General features: G+C 44.9%; 1 protein-coding gene across 2 annotated transcripts in view; it reads right to left on the reverse strand.

Annotated features, from left to right (window-relative positions):
* The window catches only part of GSR (glutathione-disulfide reductase), a 33245-nt gene that overhangs the window by 7715 nt on the left and 2718 nt on the right, over positions 1 to 22812 (reverse strand). For both annotated transcript variants that reach the window (XM_074950376.1, XM_074950377.1), the window contains exons 2-10: positions 21813 to 21839; positions 20374 to 20462; positions 19726 to 19795; positions 15861 to 16008; positions 12405 to 12459; positions 10545 to 10644; positions 5385 to 5471; positions 1973 to 2134; positions 1176 to 1287 (exon numbers count right to left, since the gene is read on the reverse strand). In XM_074950376.1, coding sequence (XP_074806477.1) covers positions 1176 to 1287; positions 1973 to 2134; positions 5385 to 5471; positions 10545 to 10644; positions 12405 to 12459; positions 15861 to 16008; positions 19726 to 19795; positions 20374 to 20462; positions 21813 to 21839 — 850 coding nt within the window. The remainder of the gene's footprint in view (positions 1 to 1175; positions 1288 to 1972; positions 2135 to 5384; positions 5472 to 10544; positions 10645 to 12404; positions 12460 to 15860; positions 16009 to 19725; positions 19796 to 20373; positions 20463 to 21812; positions 21840 to 22812) is intronic.

The raw sequence follows: 22812 nt of genomic DNA on the forward strand, positions 1-22812 counted from the left end.
AAGAAAATAATTCCTTTCCCAATTGCTCCACAAATTTCTATATCCAGCACCTACATCTTTTGGTTTTTATGCTTGACAACAAATTGAGTTTTCCCAGCACTCAGGTACTATCAGCACCCGAATAAGGACACCACCCTGAATCATGGGAAACTGTATTTGAGTGGTCCCTATTCTATATGGGCTCTGACCTGTTTTTTTTTTCCCCATACATGCTGCACTCCTCTTCCCCATAACCCACTCCATGTAGTGGTGATCATAGGTCATCTTACACCAACTCTGTGCACACACATCCTTACCACTTTGCACACACTTTCAGCTAGCTCTGGGCAAGTGATAGCTCCTGGGAGAGGAAGCATCAGCTCCCTCCACTGACAGCTGGAGGGGCAGAGTGGAGAGGAGACACAAACCCTGCACCACCATGGCCTTGAGTAGAGAGCGGCAGCATGAGGGACTGTGCAGAAATAACTTGGGTAGGAGCAAAGGGAGGATCAGTCAGCCAAAAAAATATGGTGTGTGTTTGTGAGTTAAGCTATGTTAATGCACAAACATTAAATTCAACATGACATTAATGAGTGTGAAGGCTGGATAATAAGGACACCAGATGGAGCAGGCAGCCTGCTGAACCATGCCACATTCAAAACAAGGCCACAGAACACACACACACAGCCAAAACAAGACAAGGGCTTTTGGTGTCTTATCTGGTCCTAAAACTGTCAGTGTGCTGCATGCATGAGCTGACATGCACCTTGACCACCTCTGCCAGCTGGCATGTCAGGTGGGTTGCCAAAAATCACACACACAGTGTAGAGGAATTATAGCACCAGCCTCTGAAAATGTTGGAAGGAGTTGAGCAGCAGGGGCAAGAAGAATAGATTCTTCCTCACCCGCCCCCACACTTTAAGCAGGGGGAAGGAGAGGAGTTTCAATTGTTTTTAAATGGGCTTGGAAGTGTCACAGAAATTAATTTGTGTGTTTCTCTTTGCCACCATTGGGCTCTCTGAGGACTTGTGCTCCTAAGTCACATAGGCAGTTCTGAAAATCTCACTAACTTTTGGCATCTATTTTTGAAAATGTTGCCCCTAGTGGCTAAATGTAGGTAAGTGAGTATACCATCACAGGTACGGGATCCCCTTGCCTAGGCGGCAGTACAGCACAATGCAACAAAGGCCTATTACCTGGGGTCAGGAGTGCTTTTCCACATACATCCCCGACAGCGTAGATCCCTTTCCTGCTGGTGTTCTGGAACTCATCAACTACAATGTGACCTTTAGCATCTAACTTAAGACCCTAATATTGGAAACAGCAACCATGTTAATATACACACTACGGATTATGGGGGGAAAAAATGACAGACTCTAGGAACATTTCATAGTATCATACCCTATTCCAAGTGACATTTACATTCCTACGAGATATGAAGCCTAACTGTGCAATATGAAGTTTAAAAATAAACATAGGAAAAATTTCACATATTTACCTTAATTTTTTGCATAGTTTCTAAAGGCCCAACCAGTGTAACAGTGGTGCTAACAATAGTTTGGTCTCCTACCCTCTGCAGCAGTTACATCATTTTCAACTCCAGCCCAGGAGAACAATGATTCAAGGACAAGAGTTATTTTATAATGCAGTGTCATCATTCATAGATGATTTGGCTATCAAAGGCACTGAGTTACCCCTGCCCCAATTCATCTATCAGGTCTCCAGTCAGTGCTGGAAGATGCAATTAAAAACTTCCCTCATACTTAAAATATTTGTGGGTTTGTTTTCATACTACCCTCTTTAGCCTAGGGCTTTTCAAGTATTATATGGGATTATATTATAACCTTGGCCGTGGTCCTCCCCTAAACTCCATGTAGATACAGGGGTCTGTTCCTGCAAAGGTAAGTCATGGAAGAACTGGGGCCACATAAGCAAGGAGTTAATACAATGTGCATTTTCATAATTACTAGGATATAAAATCTGTCCGTCTCACCAGTTTGTCTAGATTAAGCCCCTCAGTGTTTGGATCTCGTCCAATGGCCCACAGCAGACAGTCAACATCTGGGATTGTGCTAACTGTGGGTTTGTGACCAGGCGCAGAGGATATCACCGTAACCTCCAACAATCCAAGAGGAGATTTTGTAACCGATTTGACCTATTGGTAACCACAAATACAGATTAAGCTTAAAAGATTAAAAGTGGAATTTTTGGGGTGAGTCACTGTCACCAAAACCATCTTAAAGTGAACATGAAAGATCAAATCCAGTTGTTTATAACTGGAGCACACACCAAATGCCATGCCAATAATTACAAAATTTGTTTGTGGTTTTGCAACAAAATGTAAAGAGAGACTTGTAGTTAATGTGCCAAATCGCACATGGTAACAGACTTTGAGCTGAGTATGAGGTGTTTGTAGGCCATGCTTAGAGGATTGGGGACTCTATCCTGAGAATTAGTGACTCGGAAAAAGATTTGGGGGTTGTCATGGATAATCAGCTGAACATGAGCTGCCAGTGTGACACTGTGGCCAAGAGAGCTAATGTGATCCTTGGATGCATAAATTGGAGAATCTCAAGTAACAGAAGAGAGGTTACTTTACCTCTATTTGGCATTGATGCAACTGCTGCTGGCATACTATGTCCAGTTCTGGTGTCCATAATTCAAGAAGGATGTTAAATTGGAGAGGGGTCAGAAGAGTCAAGAATGATTAGACGATTAGAAAACATGCCTTTTAGTGACTGAGCTCCAGGAGCTCAGTCTATTTAGTTAACAAAGAGAAGGTATGGGATGACTTGGTTACAGTCTGTAAATACCTACATGGGGAACAAATATTTAATAATGGGTTCTTCAGTCTAGAAGAGAAAAGTAAACACAATCCAATGGCTGGAAGTTGAAGCTAGAAAAAATCAGACTGGAAATACAGCATAAATTTTTAACAGAGAGAGTATTTAGCCACTGGAACAACTTAAGGGTTGTGGCAGATTCCCCATCAGTGGCAATTTTTAAAATCAAGATCAGATGTTTTTTCAAAAGATCTGCTTTAGGAGTTTTAGGGAAGCTCTATGACCTGTGATATACAAGAGGTCAGACTAGATGATCACAATGGTCCCTTCTGGCCTTGGAATCTATGATGTACCACAGTGCGTAGGAGCCCCAGTCTTGAACTAGAACCCCACTTTGGTAGGCACTGTATGAACAGAACAAAAAGACAATCCCCGCCCCAGGCAATTTACAATCGAAGGAGCTCAGGACCATGGAACGGCAAGTCTATCGTGGCATGGCTTTCCTTCAATGGTCTCTGCGTAGCTACGTCTGCGGCAGCTGAGCAGACAGCCATATCAGATGTGTCCACTCTGTTTTACAGTCATTCAGGAATTTGTCAAGGAGCTGATAGCCAGTGCCAAGGGAGAGTTATGCCTGCCTGGTGAGTAAGACCAGGTAGCCTGCAACCCTCACCTGTGAGGTTGCAGAGAAGTAGGCCTCCCTGCCAAGCAGTCCAATCCCTACACATCTCCCTCGTGGGGCACAGATCATGGTTAAGGCTATGATTTTTTCACCGAGGTCACGGAAGTCATAGAATCTGTAACTTCCAGCGACCTCCATGAATTCAGCCCTGTTGGTCAGGAGCTGCAGGTTCCTGAGGTCAGGGGCCCCACAGAGTTCCCAGCCACCATGGGTGGTGGGGCCGCAGCTCCTGGCCACCATGGGCAGTGGGGGCCCGGGAGGTCCGAGCCGCCATGTGCAGTAGGTCCCCAGAGTTCCGAGCCACTGCGGGCACTGGGGTCCTTCAAAGGTCCCGGCTGCCGCGAGTGGCAGGAGTACCCCAGAGCTCCGAGCCCCCACAGGCGGTGGGAGCCGCCCCCGCAGCTTCCCAACCTTTGCAGGCAGTCTGTGGACCCCGCAGCTGGGCTCCCCATTTTGTCAGCAATATTTTTAGTAAAAGTCAGGGACAGGTCACAGGCTTCTGTGAATTCTTCCTTATTGCCCGTGACCTGTGACTTTTACTAAAAATATCCATGACAAAATCTTAGCCTTAATCATGGTGCACCTAGATGTTCCAATTTCTCACTGACTTCTGGAACAAGGTAAGCAGGGGTGGGGGACAGGTGAAGTAAAGACATAGTCAATCCCCTTCTGAGGGGCTCAGTAGCATCCACCCGTCCTCCTACATACTGGTCCACAACTGGTTCCAGGGAACCCTCGTTGACTGCTGTGGTCAGTCTCCCCGGTTGTGGGGGGTTTGAGAGTGCGTGGAACTTCTCCTGCACTGCTGCCAGCATGGCAGAGGGTCTCTTACCCTGCACAGGAGATCCTTGAAAGTCAACAGGGCACAGGGGTGCTTTGAGTCACCGCTTGGTCTGGTGAGAGGGAGGAGGAGGACAATGACACATGACAGGGCCAGGAGGATCATCATATGGTGGCTTATTTAGACCTTCCTCTCCATCTCACAACCTGGTTCTTCTCCAAGGCAACCTACGGCCTGGTCTGGTTTGTCATGCTGAGATTGGGAGCCCACACTGCCCAAGAGGGGGCAATTCCATAGAGGTCCAGGGAGCCACCTGGTATCTGCAGTTGGTGAGTGCTTATTGCGTTGGGAGACTCCCGGGTGGCTCTCGCCCACACCACTGGAGAAAACGAGGACCCCAAAGTCTGTCTCTGGTATCTTGGGGTGCTGGGGATAGATTTGGCTCCAAGACAACTCAAGGAGGAGAGAAGCTCTAATGTTTGGCCCTGAGGCAGGAAAGTGATGCCTTGGAACAGCACACGGCCAACGGGGCAGAAACACGAAACAGTGTTGCAGTGTGATAAACTGCTAGTAGGTAAGAACAACAAAAGCTAAAGAGCAGGACTTTTCCCTCAGAACGAGCCACTATAGGGGCAGATGGACTCTGCTAAGTTCCCATTCACTGCATTAAATGGTAAGAGGGAATGGAGAAGGACAGGGGCCACACTGCCCTATATGCCCTTGGGTGTAAAGACAAGAGGGCATGTAGGGCACAGACATGGCTCCACTGGTTGGTTCCAGACCTGCAGGCACGAGGCACATGTGCACCATGCATAAGGTTCACACAGATAATAGCCAAAGAACTGCCTTTTCATCGCGTGTTTCCCTTCCCCCATCGACTTCTTAACAATGTTCCAGAGACAAGAGCTGCTGTGGAATTACATATCAGAAAATGAAATATAGCTCCACACGGGGCATTTACAAAGCATTGATATAGGCGTGATAAACTAGCAATATAGTAATCAGATATGAATCTCTCACTACGGCCATGATCAGATGCTGTAACAGTGCTGAGGAAAATTAGGACATTTTAAGCAAAAATGAAATAAAAAAGAATCAAGTTATGGGTCCATAGGAGAGACTCAGACCTAAATAATGAAGTGTGTGGGTAATACTGTACCAGTGAATGCTTCCAGAAATCTATGCCAGCATTCTCCAGTTCCTGAGTGCAGTTTGCGCTGATCATTGAATCAAAAGTCCTTAACACCTGCATGGAAATCCATACAATCCATCAAGATTACATGCAATTTACTATGTTCCCATCTAAATGCTACTTTCACATCACCTCTAATTTGTACCTATTCTTTTCTTGTCCTGTTGCAATCAAACAAAAGTTATGAATTGTGTGAGCATGCCCATGGTTCTGTAACCACATGGTAATAAGGGCAAACTACTTTAGCGAAAAAATGGTTACTAACCTTATATAACTACTGCTCTTTGAGAGGTGTTGCACATGTCCATTCCACCCTTGGTGTGTGTGTGGGCACGCAGTTGCCAGAAATTTTCCCCTCAGTGGTACCTGTTAGGGTGGCTCAAGCACACTTTGCTGGTGCTGGTATGAAGGGCCAGCAGACCGTGAGCCCCTTCAGTTTCTTCTTTCTGGAAACGCTGAAGAAGAAGGGTTGGAGGGGGGTCATGGAACGGACATGTGCAACGGATCTCGAAGAACAACAATTACAAAAGGTTAGTAACTGTTTCTCTTCTTTGAGTGATTGCACATGTGCATGCCACTCTTGGTGACTCCCAAGTAGTTAAACAGACACAGGGATCAGAGTCCACACGCACACAGAATGTAGTACAGCTCGAGAAAATTTGGCATCATCTCTTCAGTATTGGCTGATGGGGTAGTGGGAAGAGAAAGTGCCCACCAATGACCAGGTAGCTGCTTTACAAACATCCAGAATAGGGCCCTTTTTGAAGCTGGGGGAAAGGATGCAGGGGTCTGCCATAGCCCATTAACTGGATCCACAATGCCCTCACTGAGAGGCAGGGCTAAAATATTGACCAGATGGTGAGAGGATTCTTTAACTTCCTCTACCTGTATGCCCAGACTTAAGGCCACCTTACAACAATTCTTGGTGTGCCTTATAGCCATCTGGTGCAGGCAACCTGTTCACTCCTGAGACTGCATCATCATCAGGGGAGGAGGAAGAGGACGCCAGAACTGGCTGCAGATGCTCTTCTTCCATTTCTTGATCTCTAGGGTCTTGTTGAGCTGGCACTTGATGTCCTGTATTGGGCGTGGTACCGGAGTCAGGAATGGGTGCTGTCTAGTGGGTAGGTGCCACATGCCTTTCTGATGCCACAGAAACCAGGGAAAGCCCCCTCGGATTCCAAAGATGCCACTTGACAGGCATAGGCCCCCAGTGACCTCCTGCCCAATCACTCGATGGTACTCCTGTGACCGGCTCTATGGAAGGGTAGAAACACCTGGATGAGGGACAGCAGATGTGGCTCAAAGGATGGGAAATATAGGACCCAACTCTTGATTCACAAGACGACAACTCTCCTTCCACTGACCATGGACACACAGTTCTAGACAGACCCGGTGATTGATGCCAAGGTGCAGAGGCCCACAGAGAAGCAAACATTGCAAGTTTTCCCTTTGACCGTACCAAAGGGCAAGCTGTCAGTGGTACATGAAGCTGGCATGGTACTGAGCATTGTAACAATCCTGCTGGTTCTCCTGTGTCTGCTGGCACCGATAGGATCGACTCTTGTACTGTTGGCAATACTGGCACTGACATGGTCAGGAGGACCCTGGCAGCTGCAAATGCCTCTGGTGTGGTCAGTACTGAGACAGTGTCAGGTCAGTGTGGTGCCACAGATGTGGAGGGTGCTCCTTCTGGTTCTGGACTCGATGGAACCTGCCTCGGCACCAGTCAATGGTGCCATCTTCTGCAGTACCCAAGCAGAGGAATGCCTAGACTTAGACAGCATTCTACTCTTTCCCCCCATGCTTTGCAGACTTTGGTGCCAAGGACCTTCCTCTCTTGGCAATCTGCTTCTTATGCTTCTTCTTAGGCACTGGAGATAGCGAATGGTATTGGGACTCAGGCACGGTAGGAGGTGCACTCATTACCGACACCGAGGCATTCAGTGCCGAGTCTCACTGACCTGGCTCAGATGGAGGTCTCAAGGCAGCCTCCATGACCAGAAACTTTAGCATGGCTTCTCAATCATTCTTCATGTGAACCTTAAAGTCTCTGCAAATTTGGCGATGCTCCCCACTATGAGCTTCCCTAGGGCACTTCAAACAACTTGAGTGCAGGTCACTCATGGGCATAGCCTTATTGCAGGAACTTCAGGGCTTGAAGCCCAGTGACCAAGCAACCCCTTTTCACTGGGAATCATCCAAAACCCTCAGATGGGGTAAAAACCAAACTAACTAAAGACTAATAACCTTAATGCTGGCGCCAGAAGCATGTGGCAGCACAGGGCACTTGAGCCACTCCTACGGGTCCCACCAAGGAAAAAATTTCTGGCAACTGGGCATGGGGTGTGCACACACCAAGAGTGGAATGCACACATGCAATCACTCGAAGAACTGATTTTGCTCAAACTTTTTAAAAAAGTCCTGAACTGAGATAAGGCAAAGAAGGTGTCAGCCCAAACACATGCACTTCTAGTGAGATCCACTGCGTATGGGTGTCTGTGCAGGAGTGTGCTTTGTTCATTGTGGATATGTCCACGATTGGCTTTTCTCCTAAAGTTTCAACTGGGCTAGCAAAGAAAGTGCCCCCAGCAGGCTGACCTCTGTGCATGTCACTGCTCTGTTGCCCCACCCAAGGCAGCAGACCACCACTGGTTTTACTCTGTCTGGGCCTCTGACAGTTAAAGAGACTGGGACAAGGATGTCTATAGCACTTGGGCAACAGCAAATACTTTTGTCCTGTATCCTTATAATTTCCTCCTCCTCCTCTTAAAAAACTAGGATATTAAATACAAAAGATAATGGTGAATTAACCATTATTAAAGAAGTTGCACAATCAAAATCAGAGTCATGAAATGCAGAGGTTAAAGGCAAGCTGTAAAAGGAAAAAAAAAAACATCAAGGATTTTCTCTGCTTAATTCTGACAGAAATTCAAGTGCTGTGTACTCCAGAAGATACTGTTGACTGGAGGCCCAGACCTGATCTAAACACAAGTTAAATCAGTTTATCAACCTTATGATAGTTGGGAGATGTGTGTATCATTAGGAATTCCATTTTTGTTTTGTGAATGAGATTGTAACAGTTCTTGTGGATTAGAGCAGACATTTTGTAGCAGAACCTGGGTCTGGAAAACTGTGACAGAGCCTTCAAAGGACATCAACACTGAACGACTCTCTACTACAGAAAGAATAGGGGTTCTGCTGACAGGGATACTGACTTCGAATGGATTCTGCCTAAAAGCCTGTGGAGAGGAGCGGGTTGGAGCCAGGAAATTTCCCAGTGGAAGTGAATGGGCAAGAGAGTTCAAAGAACGTTTTAAAAGGAGACCGCTCTGTGAAAGGGGACCATTGATGCCATGGCTACCAATATGGGCTAGTCCTTGCTCTCTGGATGGACACAGCTGTTGTGACTGGATTCAACCACTGAATCCCATGCACCTCTAAGTTTGCGGGTATGGATAGTGACTGATCACTGTTCCTAGCTAGGTTTCTCAGGCTCCCTCTGAGATGCAGACTCTGACAGCCTTCTTGGGCAGTGAGACTTTGGAATCAGAGCAACAGCCCACCTAAGCCCCCCGCTGCTTAGACACGCTCCCCCCAGACTCCAACTTGGCTATGTGAGCTCTGATTTCCTACTTACAACCTTCAGGGACAATGTGGCAGTAAAGCAAGTAACTCAGGCACTGCAAAGGAGTTTCTTACACTTTACTCTAACTCTTTTGTGCTTGTTTCAGATCTATGGAAAACAAACTCCTGAATTCAATCCCTCATCTGACCTCACCACTCCCAAGAGTCCTGGGATTGGTCTGAGTCCTTAGGGCTCACCATCCCACTGGCGTTCCTGCTTCTGACAGTGGAGCCGACCCCTTCACAGAGGGTAGCTTCCTTGTAAAACCATCTGTTCCCTCTCTTACTAATGAGCTTCTGTCGGGAAACTTCAAGGCTCCAAAACATACACACATGTGCACACAGCTTCTGGGTAGAAAGTCCTTTCAAGGTCAGTGGCCCTGTTGGTAGAACTCCCATTGAACAACTCTCCCATACAGGAACAATGTTGATGTCCCTTGAATGCTCTGTCACAGCTTCCCAGACAACTCTTGATACAAAACCTATGCACTAATCCACAAGGACTATAATCATACATGGCATTCACAAAACAAAAATGGAATTCCTAATCCAACAGACACATCCCCCAGACTGTCACAGAGCTCGTGTGGGCACTCGCTTTAGCTTAAGTTGTGCTAAAGAAATACAAAGCACTCTTAGACTGAAGAGTGTCCACACAAAGAGGTGGCTCTGATCTAACTACAGCAACTTCAAACCCATTTAATTAAGTTGGTGTAAAATGTGTACAGACATGGCCCCAGTAAAACAACATCACAAAAGTGAGAGGAGTGAATGCTGAGTAACTGACAGACTGTTTAGAGTTCTGTTTTTGTTTACACCTATTTAACGCTAACATCTAATGAAAATTTGGGAGGAAGTCTGTGGATAGAGTCAACACGCCTTGTGTTGTGGTTAGAAAGCTAACAATGCACATCTCCTGACAACCTCAAGAAGTCCTCCAGCAAAAAACAGGGAGGAGCAGACATGTCATTTCTGTTATTTCTGAAGAAAATAAGAAAAAAACATTGACAAAAACCTAGACATTTTTTACTTATATGGCTCAAGTACAATGTTTAGAAATCCTTTAACAGTGACCTTTAAGGTTTCTACAGCAGTAATAAGTAACCCACATTACAGATACCTTCTCTAGTATTTTCTATTCTTTTCTGTCTAGCTCAGTATTATGTTTTAGACCATAAAATACAAAACATGCTACATGGCCCAGTTATTACTAGAAATTTATTTTTTGTATCTCTTGATATTGAGATTTTTAACTCTGCAACCTGAATGTTGCATTACAATTTTTTGTATGTTATTTATATTACTAATTCAAATCAACTTCTCTAAATTAATATGATCAGTCCCAACAAGCTTCTAGTTATTCTGCCCAGCAATTTCATTTGCCTCAGCTGCCCAAAATGCTTTCATCCAGTGAGGGCAGAGAAAGCATCTGTACTATTTTTAATTGGCACTGAGATCACTGGAGAAGCAAGTAACATTGGATATTATGATCTGTTGTACCTTGTCATGACGTATCAGTAAGGATGTCTTTGATCCCAGTGTGGAAAGGATTCCGGCTATCTCCACAGCAATGTATCCAGCACCAACAACAACGCTGCGTCTGAGGAAAACACTGGAATGCGTTACCTAGGGAGGTGGTGGAATCTCCTTCCTTAGATATTTTTAAGGTCAGGCTTGACAAAGCCCTGGCTGGGATGATTTAGTTGGGGATTGGTCCTGCTTTGAGCAGGGGGTTGATGACCTCCTGAGGTCCCTTCCAACCCTGATCTTCTATGATTCTATGAAAAGCAATAAGATCACACATGCAGCATCGGAGATAACAGAACAGACCTTTGGCACAGGTTCTTACCGCCTGAACGAAAGGACAAGGTGTCTCCTGTAATCCAGACATGTCTGGGTTCTGGGTCTATTTCACATGTGACTTTGCACCCCACAGCTAGTTCTACATTGTATGTTCTTTCCCATGATCTCAGGCTTTAACTCAACGGCCACATATGTTGTAAACCTACTTTATTAACTACATGCTACACGAAAACCAACTCACAAAATGAGCCGTCTTTCACTTCTGTTTTGATAGAGTATTGATATGGTTACCATGACAGTTGTTTTTGGCTCACTTACAAAGCTATGATTTTAAGTCAATTTCCCCCCCAACCACATAAAGGAAGATTGAAAAGGAAAGCAAGATGCCATTTAAGGGTCAGGCACAGGTGTGGGGCTGCAGAGTGGTTATGCCAAGCAAAAGCTGGCATCCTCTCTTGGGCAGACAAGGACACTCTTGTCCATTGACATTGGGTCAGGCAGGAGACCAGGGAGTTGGAGGCAGGGTCAGTGAAACAGGCAAAATAGCAGGATCAGTCAAGGCATCCTCAGACAAGCCACCAGGGACCCTGTACAAGATGGCTGGGCACAAGGCCAATCCAGTGGCTGAGGCTCAGTTGGCCTGCCATCCATTATTTGCTGCTCCAAATGGAGAATCTAACAAAAGCTAAAGGAAAGGCACAGACACCAACACACAGAACAGGATGCCACGCCCTGGATGGAGTCTCTACAGTTTCATATCTTTCCCTCGTTCATGGGAATGAACTAGTCTCTCACAGTCTTCCCATAATCCCAAGGGCACTGTCCACAGGCTTTAAATCATTGCAACCTCCTTCCTGAAGGAAGATTGTCAGCAGGTGGGTTCTGTTGTCACATCACACACTAGGGGGTAGTGGTACATGTACTCACTAGCCAGTATTTTAGTCATTGGGACTATCCTTCTGGGTGTGAAGGTTGCATGGGACTCCAATACGGCTTTAGCAGTAGCTGGAGAGAATGTGACAAAACAGTGCCAAATAAGTTACTCCTGCTTTATCAAGGGTTTAGACCAGTGTGAACTACCATCACTGACTACTAAAGCCTTGCAACCCATTATGACCTGACTACAAGTGACAGGTTTCGGTCGGAAAACCTCCTGCCCATGGGGTCGGCGCAGCAGTGGCTGCATGCCCTGCTTCAACTCACTGCGCTGGGGAGTGAGTGTGACAATGAGTTGCAATGCCTCTCCACAGCACATGAAAGACAAGAAGCGAAGATTCAAAGAGTCCTGTGCTGCCCTAATGCAGTTATTAAAAAAAATAAAAAATAAAATCCTGTATTTTAATAAACACAAAGCCAGAGGTCAGAATCACGACTGTCCTGGCCCTTTCTGATCAGGCAGTGTTTTATACCCATTTTGCACAGGAATAAATTACTGCACAAGGAGGGGCAGGGTACAACAAATGGAGTCCCACGTGTTTTGCTTTGAGCAGCATGCTGAGAGCAGCCTAAGACAGCTGATTTTGCTGGTCCTGAGAGTCTATTTTTTGGTTTGCTTACCTGGGCAATTCTTCAAGTTCAAAAAACCCATCACTGGTGATTCCCAAGCTGGCACCTGCAAAGTAAATTTCACACAAACCAGGACATGCTCTCTCCCAGTAACAAAACTCTGCTTTTTCTTAGCATTTGTGCATTTCAACACAATGTTGTTTAGTTTAGATTTACATTTCTTGCTGTTAGCATTTATCAGCTTTACATACAAACTAATCCCAAGCATACAAACATTTGACTGGTTTTAAAGCTCATTTCCCATCAACAGTGGAAAAGAAAGGGCACTCTTTACTTTGCAAAACTGAGTTTAGGATTGAAAGAAAGTATTATAAGCAGAGTTTGAAAAACTTCCCAAACACCTGCTTGCCCAAAGAGACTATATGCCTAAGCCCACCACAAGGGTCATGTCCCTAAAGCTATTCAAATTTCATTTGCATTGACACATTTTCATTCTCCTCAATCAGTTTGATCACCCCACAAAAATCAGCTGAACTCCACTCGTTCCTCCTCAAATCCAATCAATTCTGCTCTCTCTACCCCCTCAAAAACCCCAGTTCTGTTAACCCCAATCAATGCTGTCCCTCAAGGAGTGATTAACTCTGCTCCCTCGTCCCTGTAAGAGCCAGTCAGTACAGTCTTGTCTTCACAGTAAAGAAAGTGTATTTTAACATGTTAGCTCACACGTGTGACAGTCCTAGTGTAGTTGTAGTGTTAACCTACAACTTGCCTTGTTAAAACTAACAGTCATTCTGTGCCAGCTGGTGGAGGTGAACACTAAGATTGTAATGGGTTACCTATCAGGCTTTAAACACACCTTTTTCCTAGTGCAGGCAGGGCCTACGAGGCTGCTCTATTCCTTGCCAAAATAACCGAGGGTATGTCTACACTCTGAGCTGGGGATGTTATTCCCAGCGTGAGCTGACATACAAGCGCAAGCTTTGATCAAACTCACTCACTAAAAATAGAGTGTAGCCGCAGCAGTTTAAGTGTCAGGAGCGGCTAGTTACCCCAAGTACAGACCAGTCCAAGATGCTAAGCACATATTTGGGGTAGCTAGCTCCTCCCACTACTCATGCTACCGTGGCTACACTCTACTTTTAGCACACTAGCTCAACCAGAGGCTAGTGCAGGTATGTTTTTTCAAGCTGGAATTTACACGTCTAGCTCAAAGTGTAGACATACTCTTAGAGTTGCCACTGCTGATCTGCTCCCTATCTATCCTCCTCCTCGGGTTAAAGAAAGAGCAGTGCAAAAAGCTGTTCCACTGTCTGCAGTTCCCCTCCTTTCCACAGAGGGAGCCAGTAATTCCCCAGCTCCATTCACTCACGAAAAAATCTCTACTTGCTCCAGGCAAGTTGGAGAGTTTGATTTTCAGGCTGTGGTTTTAAGTAACAAAACAGGGAAAGGTAGAGCAGGTACTAAAACCTGACTAATGACCTCTAATTTCTCTCCTCCCTTAAAAAACTAAACCAAAACAACACATTAAGATTATAATGAAAGGGTTTCCAAATATTTTTGTTGAGGACATTCAGAAGGTGTGTAAGGTTTCAAAACTACTAAGATCAATACCAGTTTTGCGTCTTTAAAATATGTAAAGAAGGATTTTCTTTTTCTTTTTTTTAAAACCTTAAAATCATCAAAAATCTCAAGACTGATTTCATTCTGCTGGAGCTTCCTAGAATTCTCAGGGGAGATATAAAGAGAGCACTCACACCTTCAGTGTTTTTAACAAAGACTTCCCCCCTCTCAATTGTTAGTCAGTGAAGTTAAATAAGTGTTAATAAAAAAAAGTTTCAAGCAGGGACTAGAAATCCCTTTGCTCAGCTTTCTACCTCTGGACTCTTGATACTAGCTCTTCAGTTACCACAGAACTATGTCAAGAGTGAAGCCTGCTTGGTGTATGTAGTCCCCTTACTGACACACAGATTCTGCAGAATCTCAGCTTTCATTATTAAGTAGTACATTTTTAGTCCTCATGGGTGCAAAAAATATGTTTAAAATGTGAGCAAATGCAGTGAGCTCTGCCTGAGACTACAGGGAGCCTGAAACAAGGGCTGAGAGCTGTGAACTCTCCTGCCATCATTAGTCTCATTTGAACATAAACGCTAAAGCCAGAGATGCACTTCACAGACAAAGGTAACTATTTTGTTGAGGGTCATTCTAACAGCTGAAACGGGAAATAGATTGGGAAAGAAGCTCTCAAAGTGGTGTGAATTAGGAGCTGCTGCCAGGAAGGAAATACCAAGGGAGGAACAGAGGACACCCCCTCAAAGCCAGGGTAAGAAAAGAAACAGACAGGAGGCTGGGGAAGGGAGAAAACAAAGGGCAGAAACATCAGGAGTCCTCTCAAAAGGGAGCAGATTCTCCACGTAGTGATACTGAATACGACCATAAATAATAACTAAGAGTTTAATCACTACATAAGAGGCACACTCTACCTATGATCTTTGTGCAACTCTCTCATTGACCTCAGTGGGAGATCCATTGTGGATTAAAAGGAGTATGTGGTTATAAATTCAGACCCAGTCCATGGCCCATAATTCAAAATGTAATTTGGAACTCTCCACCAAATGGGTGGGACACCCCTGCCACAGAGCCTTCCAGCCTACTCAGAATCCAATTTTTCTAACAAGCAGGACAAAAAATCCTTTAGCTTTCAGACCTTTCTATATTATAAACAGGCACAAGCGCTTCCTGTCACTCCGAGCACCCTTGATAGGCATGTCCACCTTCAGCCTGCTAAGTCTGGAACAGTCTCTCTTATTTCCACAGTCATAACAAACCAGAATGCTTTCCATAAAAAATGCAAAGTAATAAAAGTCTCAGGTAGCAAAGTTCAATGTCCATGCTGAACCGAATGCGACTTCTGTGCTGACCTACAATGTTGCATCAGTTCCTTCCTATTTTGTGGAAAAGGTATTTTCAGTAAAAGCAGAAGTGTTTAAAGGAGAACAAGCTCCGCAAGACCCTACATTTAGTGTCTGACATTCAGTGACAGGCATATTGGCCTCATAATAAACAGATTAGCAGTTTTGAACAGGCAGATACAATTTGGCTTAAGGGAAAATTGGCAAACATGGCATCTGTCCAAGTTGCCTGTGGAGGAGCTGCAAGCACACCTTACAAACCTTAACTGATGCACCAGACATCCTGACCTGGAACCTCATCCAAAGCTCACTGAAGTCAGTGGGAATCTTTCCACTGACTCCAGAAGGCTTTGGATCAGATCTCTATGTAGGCCAGAATTCCATTCAGAAGAGGCAGGGAACCGTAGAATGCTGAGAACAAATGTACTTTCTAAGGTTACAATCTATATAGACCACTGAGAGCCAGAGAGACTAGAGTGTACTGGAGCTACACTATTTGCACTGGAAAAATAGGAAGTCCTGTTGTAACTCAGATGAAATCTCCTCCCACAGGAGTACTTACATGCCATGATGTTGATCACGTTACTCAAAGACTTACCAGGGATTTCACTGTCATGGGGCACTGACGGTCGCCCACCTGTAGCTATCAGGATGTGGGGAGCAGTGTATTTTTTACCACTGACTTCTACCGTAGGCTCAGGATCAGATGTAAAAGCTGCATGGCCATGAATGGTTTCTATGTGAGCCTACAAAAACAAATTTTAGATTGTACTGTCATTCTATAAATCACAAAACCGGATGCTAGAGAAAGAATGAACCTTTCCTAATTATCAAAGCAGAAGACAAAATTATTAAGGCAGAAAAGTAGTAAGACAACTCTCATTCAGCATTTCAACTTCTGAAAAGTGCTACCAATGGCCCACATTTTCAAAAATGATTAGTGATTTTGGGTGCCCACTCCAGAAAATGCTCAGAAACCACCCTCTAAAAACCAGGCCCCTTTACGATATCTCATGTGGGCACCTAAAATCATGAGTCAGTTTGAAAATGTAGGCCTATGCTCACCTAGTAATCTGAAATGTTTGTAAATATAATGGAAGCCTTCAATCTGCATCAGAAGCCACTGTATGTTCTGGAGAGCTAATGAAGATTAAACTCCAGCCAACTAAAACATGACTAAGCTGGTAAGAAACGGTTACTTACTGTAACTGTGGTTCTTTGAGATGTGATCCAGACAGGTATTCCACGTCAGGTATGCATGCACACCAAGTGCACCATAGCTGGAGAATTTTGCCTAGCAGTACCAGTAGAGGGACAGTGCTCATGCCTTGTGGCCAAAACCCCTCCCCTGGCTAGATGAGGCAGTGCCACACCAACCCTCCCACCACCACCACCACCCCCCCAAGTTCCTTTGCACTAACTCCCAGAGACTAGACTCTGATGCAAAGGGATGGAGGGTGGGTTGCGGAACACAGGTCTGCATCACATCTAAAAAATAAATAATCAGTTACAGTAAATAACCGTTTCTTCTTCAAGTAGATGCAGCCCTGTATTCTACTTAGGTGACTCACAAGCAGCACTCAGAGGAGGTGGGTCTTGCAGTCTATTTAAACAAGGACTGCAGGATCATCTTCCCAAAGCTTGCATCTTCTCTGGATGCTGCAGTAATGGCATAATGGTTCATACACGTATATATCGATAACTATCTGGCAGCTCTGCAAATATCCATATTGAGAGGTCACTTAAGAACGCTATTGATGTAGCTTTCGCTCTTGTAGAATGAGCTCGCACACACAGACGGGGCCTACCCAAAACTGTTTCGTATGCAATCTTGATGCAGAAAGTTATCCACTTAAGAGACCTCTGTGAGGAGACTGCCTGTCTCTTCACAGCCTGCAAACAACAAACAGATGCGGCAAAGCACAAAAAGGTTTAGATAAAAGGCTAGACATCATCTGATGTCTAACGTGAAGATGCTGCCCTGTGGAGATGAGCGCGGCTTAGGAACAAAAACACAGGCAAATATACCGCCTATTTAAACAAAACCGAGACACCACTTTAGACGCAAATGTTGGGTGCGGTGGCAATGTCACTTTTTCTTTGGAGAATTGCCTGTCAGGAGGCTCTGCCATCAAAGACTGCAGCTCACACACTCCCCTTGCAGATATCATTGCCATGAAGATGCAGGTTTTTGTCATAGAGAGGAAATAGGCAGGATGCCAGAGGATTGAATGAAGGTCCCATCAGAGCCGCTAAGACTGTGCTAAGGTCCTATAAGGGAACCAGATCCTGCACTGGCAGACGGAGATGAAGGATTTCTTTTAAGAATCTAGACATCAAGCACTGGAAAACACCAATCTTCCACGAATGGGTGGATGAAAGTCACCACTAGATACTCCCTCAATAAGCTAACTGGAAGGCCCAACAGCTGAAGATGCAGCAAACACTCCAAGATAGCTTGGATACTAGCCAGGATTAGCTGAACTCCACAGGCCAGTGACCACATAGAAAAACCTTTCCACTTTGACAAACTGGCCATCTTGGTAGATGGTCTTCTATACTGAGTAGGACCTGTCGAACAGCCGACAAACATCGCTCTTCCTCTTACCACGAAGCAGCCAAGCAATGAGATATATGGAGCTGAGCGCAGGATGCAAATGTGATTCTGTGAGAGTAGGTCAGACTGGAGAGGAAAGCATATGGGAGGCCAAATCAACAGTGCAAGAAGGTCAGAAAACCAACACTGCCTCGGACTTGACAATGCAATGAGGATGACGTTGGCCTGATCTGCTTTCAGCTTGAGGATGACCTGGGGAATGATCAGTGTCAGAGAAAAAGCATATAGGAGAGTTGACTGTCAGCTGATGTGGAAGGCATCAGTCAGGGAACCTGGACTGAGGCCCCCTCAAGCGCAGAATAGACTGCATTTCCTGTTGTCCCTTGTAGCGAACAGGTTGATCATTGGCATGCCCCAAGCAGCAAAGATGACTTGCAGAACATGGACTTCACCGACCACTTATGACTCAGGGAAAAATTCCTCCCAAGATGGTCCGTGAGATGATTCTAGACCCCGGGCAACTGACTGGCTATCGGAGTGATATTCTCTTCAATGCAGAACTACCACAGCCTGATCACCTCTTGGCAAAGCACCCTGGAGTGTGCTCACCCTTGTCTGTTCACATAATACATCAGAATGCTATTGTCAGTAAGTATGTGAACCATTGAACCTTTGATGCAGTCGATGAAAACGTGACCATCCATGTAGATGGCCCAAAGCTCCAGGACATTGTTATGCAGCGAAGCTTCCTGCTCCGACTGACCACAGACCCTGAACCTTCAGCAACCCCAGACGCTCTCCCCAACCTACCAGGGAGGCACTGGTGACAACAGTCCTGGTTGGTAAGGGCCGGGCAAAGGGAATGCCATGACATACATTCCCCTGATCCATCCACCAGTGAAAGAAGTCCAGGGTCAATGGAGGGAGGCAGACCAACCTGTCTAAGGGATGAAGGGCCAGATGCTAAACTGTTCTGGGCCACATTTGAAGAGGGCGCAGGCATTGAAGAGGGCAATTTGTACATTGAACCACCTGTGTGCATGTGGACATCTGGCCCAAATGCCTCAGACACAAGAATTGTCATGGAAGGTTGAGACTGCAGCCTGAGACAAAGGTGATAAAGTGTCTGGAAAAAGTCAATCTACAAAACTACTCTTGAACTCAGACTCTATTAAGATCCCAATGAATTCAATTTTCCAAGTAGAGACCAATGCTGACTTTCTGGTGTTTAGTATGAGACCCAGACAGTTGAGTAAGTGCAGTGTGATTCACACATGAGAAAGAACTTCTTCTCTGGACCTGCCCCTTAGTAGCCAGTCATCCGGAGGTATGCCATCACCACAACCACACATTTGGTAAACACCCGGGGAATGGAAGACAGACCAAAAGGAAGGGACATGTACTGAAAATGATGGTTAGCCATGACAAACCAGAGAAGTCTTCTGCGGCTTGGGGCAGAGCAGCACCGCCTCATATACCCAGGGAACGGGCTATAGCCACGAGGCATGAGCACACCCCTCTACGGATACTGCTAGGCAAAATTCTCTGGGTACAGTGCACTTGGCATGCACAAACACCTAAGTAGAATACATGGCCGCATCTACTCGCAGTAGTGTGCACCATCACCTTATCCTGACTGAGGGAATAGAAGGAAAAAAATGGCTTTCACTATTTAATAAAGTGGGAATCATTCTTAAAACCATAGAAATGTGCTTTGACACAGGAGAAGGGTTTTTATAACTTTTGGAAACGGAACCTGCACTGACCAAAGATAAAAAAAAAACAAGCCAAACTCTCTTGGAAAGACTTCCATAGGTTCTGGGAAAATATGACAGTTTACAGGGGCATAGAAGAGGCTCTGTAATTTTAAGATTTGTTACTCGTACATGAACCAAAATTTACAAACCTTGTTTAAGTTATTTTGATAGATCCCATTTAGGCGACTCACATAAGCATCACGCTTTTCTTTAATCACTCTGCAATAAAATGTAGTCACTGTCACTATATAAGCTTTTTTCTCATTGCTAATAAGAATACACAGCAAAAAAATGGAGGCTAGCTTTAAAATCCAACCTCATTAGATATGCAAACACATAAAGGTCATCAGATAAAGTCAATGAAAACACTGCAGGGATGTGGAAGGTGACAGGGAAGTGGGATTCAGGGGCATGGAGCACATGAAACAAACCACTATATAGCTGGTTATGTCTTTAATGACAAGAGATTTTCTTGAGCAAGGCCCAGAGCTTGCTGGCAGCTGACTTCCCATCCTGTATGACACTGGCAATGCTGGCTCATGGGCCCAGGCATTCCACACTGGCTATGAGGGACATGGAACCAAACTGCAAGCAACTGAGTAAGCCTTGTTCCTCCCCCAGTGCACCTAGGGCATTAAGTGGACATGGTCGCAGCAAGAGAACTGGTTATACATGGTAGCAGCAAGAGAACTGCTTACACATAAAGAAAACACAATGTTTACATAAAACATATTGTGCTTTAAAAGGATACATGTAAACAAGATTTTGCCACCTGGAATACTGAATCTTAGACTTACCGCCAATTAAACTTCACATCAGGGGTTTCAAAGCCATAATCGGCATGATCATGGATGAATTCAAAGTGAACAGCTGTGTTCCACATCACCTGTCACAGAGGTAAAGAGAACAGTAATTCAACCCAGCATGAATGAAAAAAGCATCAATTGTGTCTAGTAACTCAAGATGGATTAGGTGGAACAACTCAGTTCCATACATTACTATTTTAAATAGGCATTGTTTTATAAATAAGGGCAATGTTAGGCCTTAAAGACCCCAAAGCCATGCAGCAGGAAGCTCCTGGAGGCTTTGTGTATGAGGCTGGCACAGTCTGCTCTGCAGGAGCAGGGCCACCACTGCACATGCACTTGCCCTGTTTAGGCCTACCTCTGCTTGCTGGTACAGAGGTGGGAGAGTTCCTAGGCCTAATGCTTCTCTTTGGGGAGACTTGCACTACTGTTTGAACAGCCTTGTGTTCACCTTGACTGTAAAGAGTCAATTGTGTCTGGCCCCTGTGCAGGGGCATGGGGAAAGGAGGCTCCTGGCACTATACTCCACCCTTTGTGCGCTCACATAGAGCTACACAATCTAATTCACAAAGATTTGGAGGGGATTGGGGAGAAGACATCTCATATCTAAGGCCCTACTTAATTTGTGATATTGTGGATCCTGCGATATTAGGCTTCCACTGCAATTTGGCGGTGGGAGCCCCCGCTCTCAGCCCTGGGCGGCCAACAGTGGGAGCCCCCGCTGCCAACCCTTTGCCAAATTACCGCAAGTAATGTCATTACTTTTCCACAATTTCCCATGGATTGTCCACAACTCAGCTACTTGAATCTCGTGATTCAAGTAGAGCCTTACTCATATCTGTAGCACTTAGTTTATAAACATAGTAGCGTACGGAAAAGTGGCCTTTTTGATGTGTATCTCTTCATTTCTCATCAGACTTGAAATAGTACCATAGGAAAACAGTAGGTGCTCTATCTTGTACTTGCACGATCAGTTCAATCCAAAGGGCTCAAACTTAACTAAAAGCAGTGCATGTGTTTCTGAAGTCCAGAGCAATCTGTTCATATGCTTTTTGAAGCACTGCTCATGATGGCCTGTTTTGAATTAATCAATCATTCACAAAACGCTTTTGTGAGACTAAGGAAAATACTGAAACAACAAATTCTGCTAACAGATACCCTGGTGTAACATGCATCCATGGGCCCAAGAGCACAAATTGTCCTTTGGATATTCATTTTACCTAGAAACAGTCTAACCAGCCTACTCAGCCTTAGGCAAAAAAGCAAAGTAAGGATTGTAGAGTGGAGTATTTTTGCAAGGGCCCCTAACTGTAGCTGCACCCTATTAAGTTTATCTACTCTCCCAGCAACATCTGTGTTGTGAAGAATCGGATGCAGATACATTCATTTCAACACAAAGATAATATGAAAGAAGAAAAATAAAAATCTACCTTTTTTGGTACACATCCAACATTCACCTAAGAGAGAAGAATATTAAGTCTACATGTGACATTATGATCATAAAAGCAATACTTAGAAAATGGTAAGTCCACTAACTGAAGCTTCCCAAAATTGATGCCAATTCTGCACCTTTCTCCCACCCCCTACAATGCAGAAATATCAAAGTCATTTTGAGTTGGGCAAAGAGACATTCATGTTTGACACTTTAGTTCCTATAACCAAATTCAGAGGTTCCAATCCCACAAGGCTAACTCAGCCCTTCACCCTTCTAAGGTAGGTTAAAAACATGTACCGTGCCCATTTTAAAGCTGTTGCCTTTCAATGGATTCATAACAGGATTTCCTGTCTGCTCAGCATGGATAGTAAAGATTGCATAGCACTTTTTAAAAAGGAATACAAACATAGCTCAGTGTCCTCAGCTAATAACTCCCCTCTCCCCACTACTGTGTAACTTTTGAGGGAGTGGCCATGTGATCAGAGCACACAACTGGAAGCCAGCTTTGAGTTCTAATCTCAGCTATCATTAGCTTTTTCAATTAACCCCTTTTGTGGCTCAGTTTCTCCAACTGTTAAAAATGTAACTATGCTAATAGTGCTCTGATGTCTGTCAAATGACAGGGTCAGCTTCTATGGGTTCACAACCTTCTGACCTTGAAACAAATTCATATTGAACACAATGCCAGTGACCCCACAAACACGTCTTTGGGCTGATAAGCAGTTGTACCCAGAGCAATATACCCAGGTCCCAGTCTGAGAGCCTAAAACTGCAAGATCCCACCTTGAGACAAAGGCAAGATGCCAAACAACTGGGGGGGTGCACTCAGAGGCCAGAAAGGGGGCAGAGTTGCCTCAAACCAAGATACTTACCAAACAGACCTGTTTAAACCAATCACCGTGAAGCCAGTCCCTTCTTTTACTTTCAGATTTATGCAATACTAGTTTGTTCACTCCTCAAAGTAGTAGTATTTCCTGTTTTAACTAGCTGGCAAG

This window comes from Natator depressus, chromosome 4 (genome assembly GCF_965152275.1).
Source record: "Natator depressus isolate rNatDep1 chromosome 4, rNatDep2.hap1, whole genome shotgun sequence".
Lineage (NCBI taxonomy): Eukaryota > Metazoa > Chordata > Testudines > Cheloniidae > Natator > Natator depressus.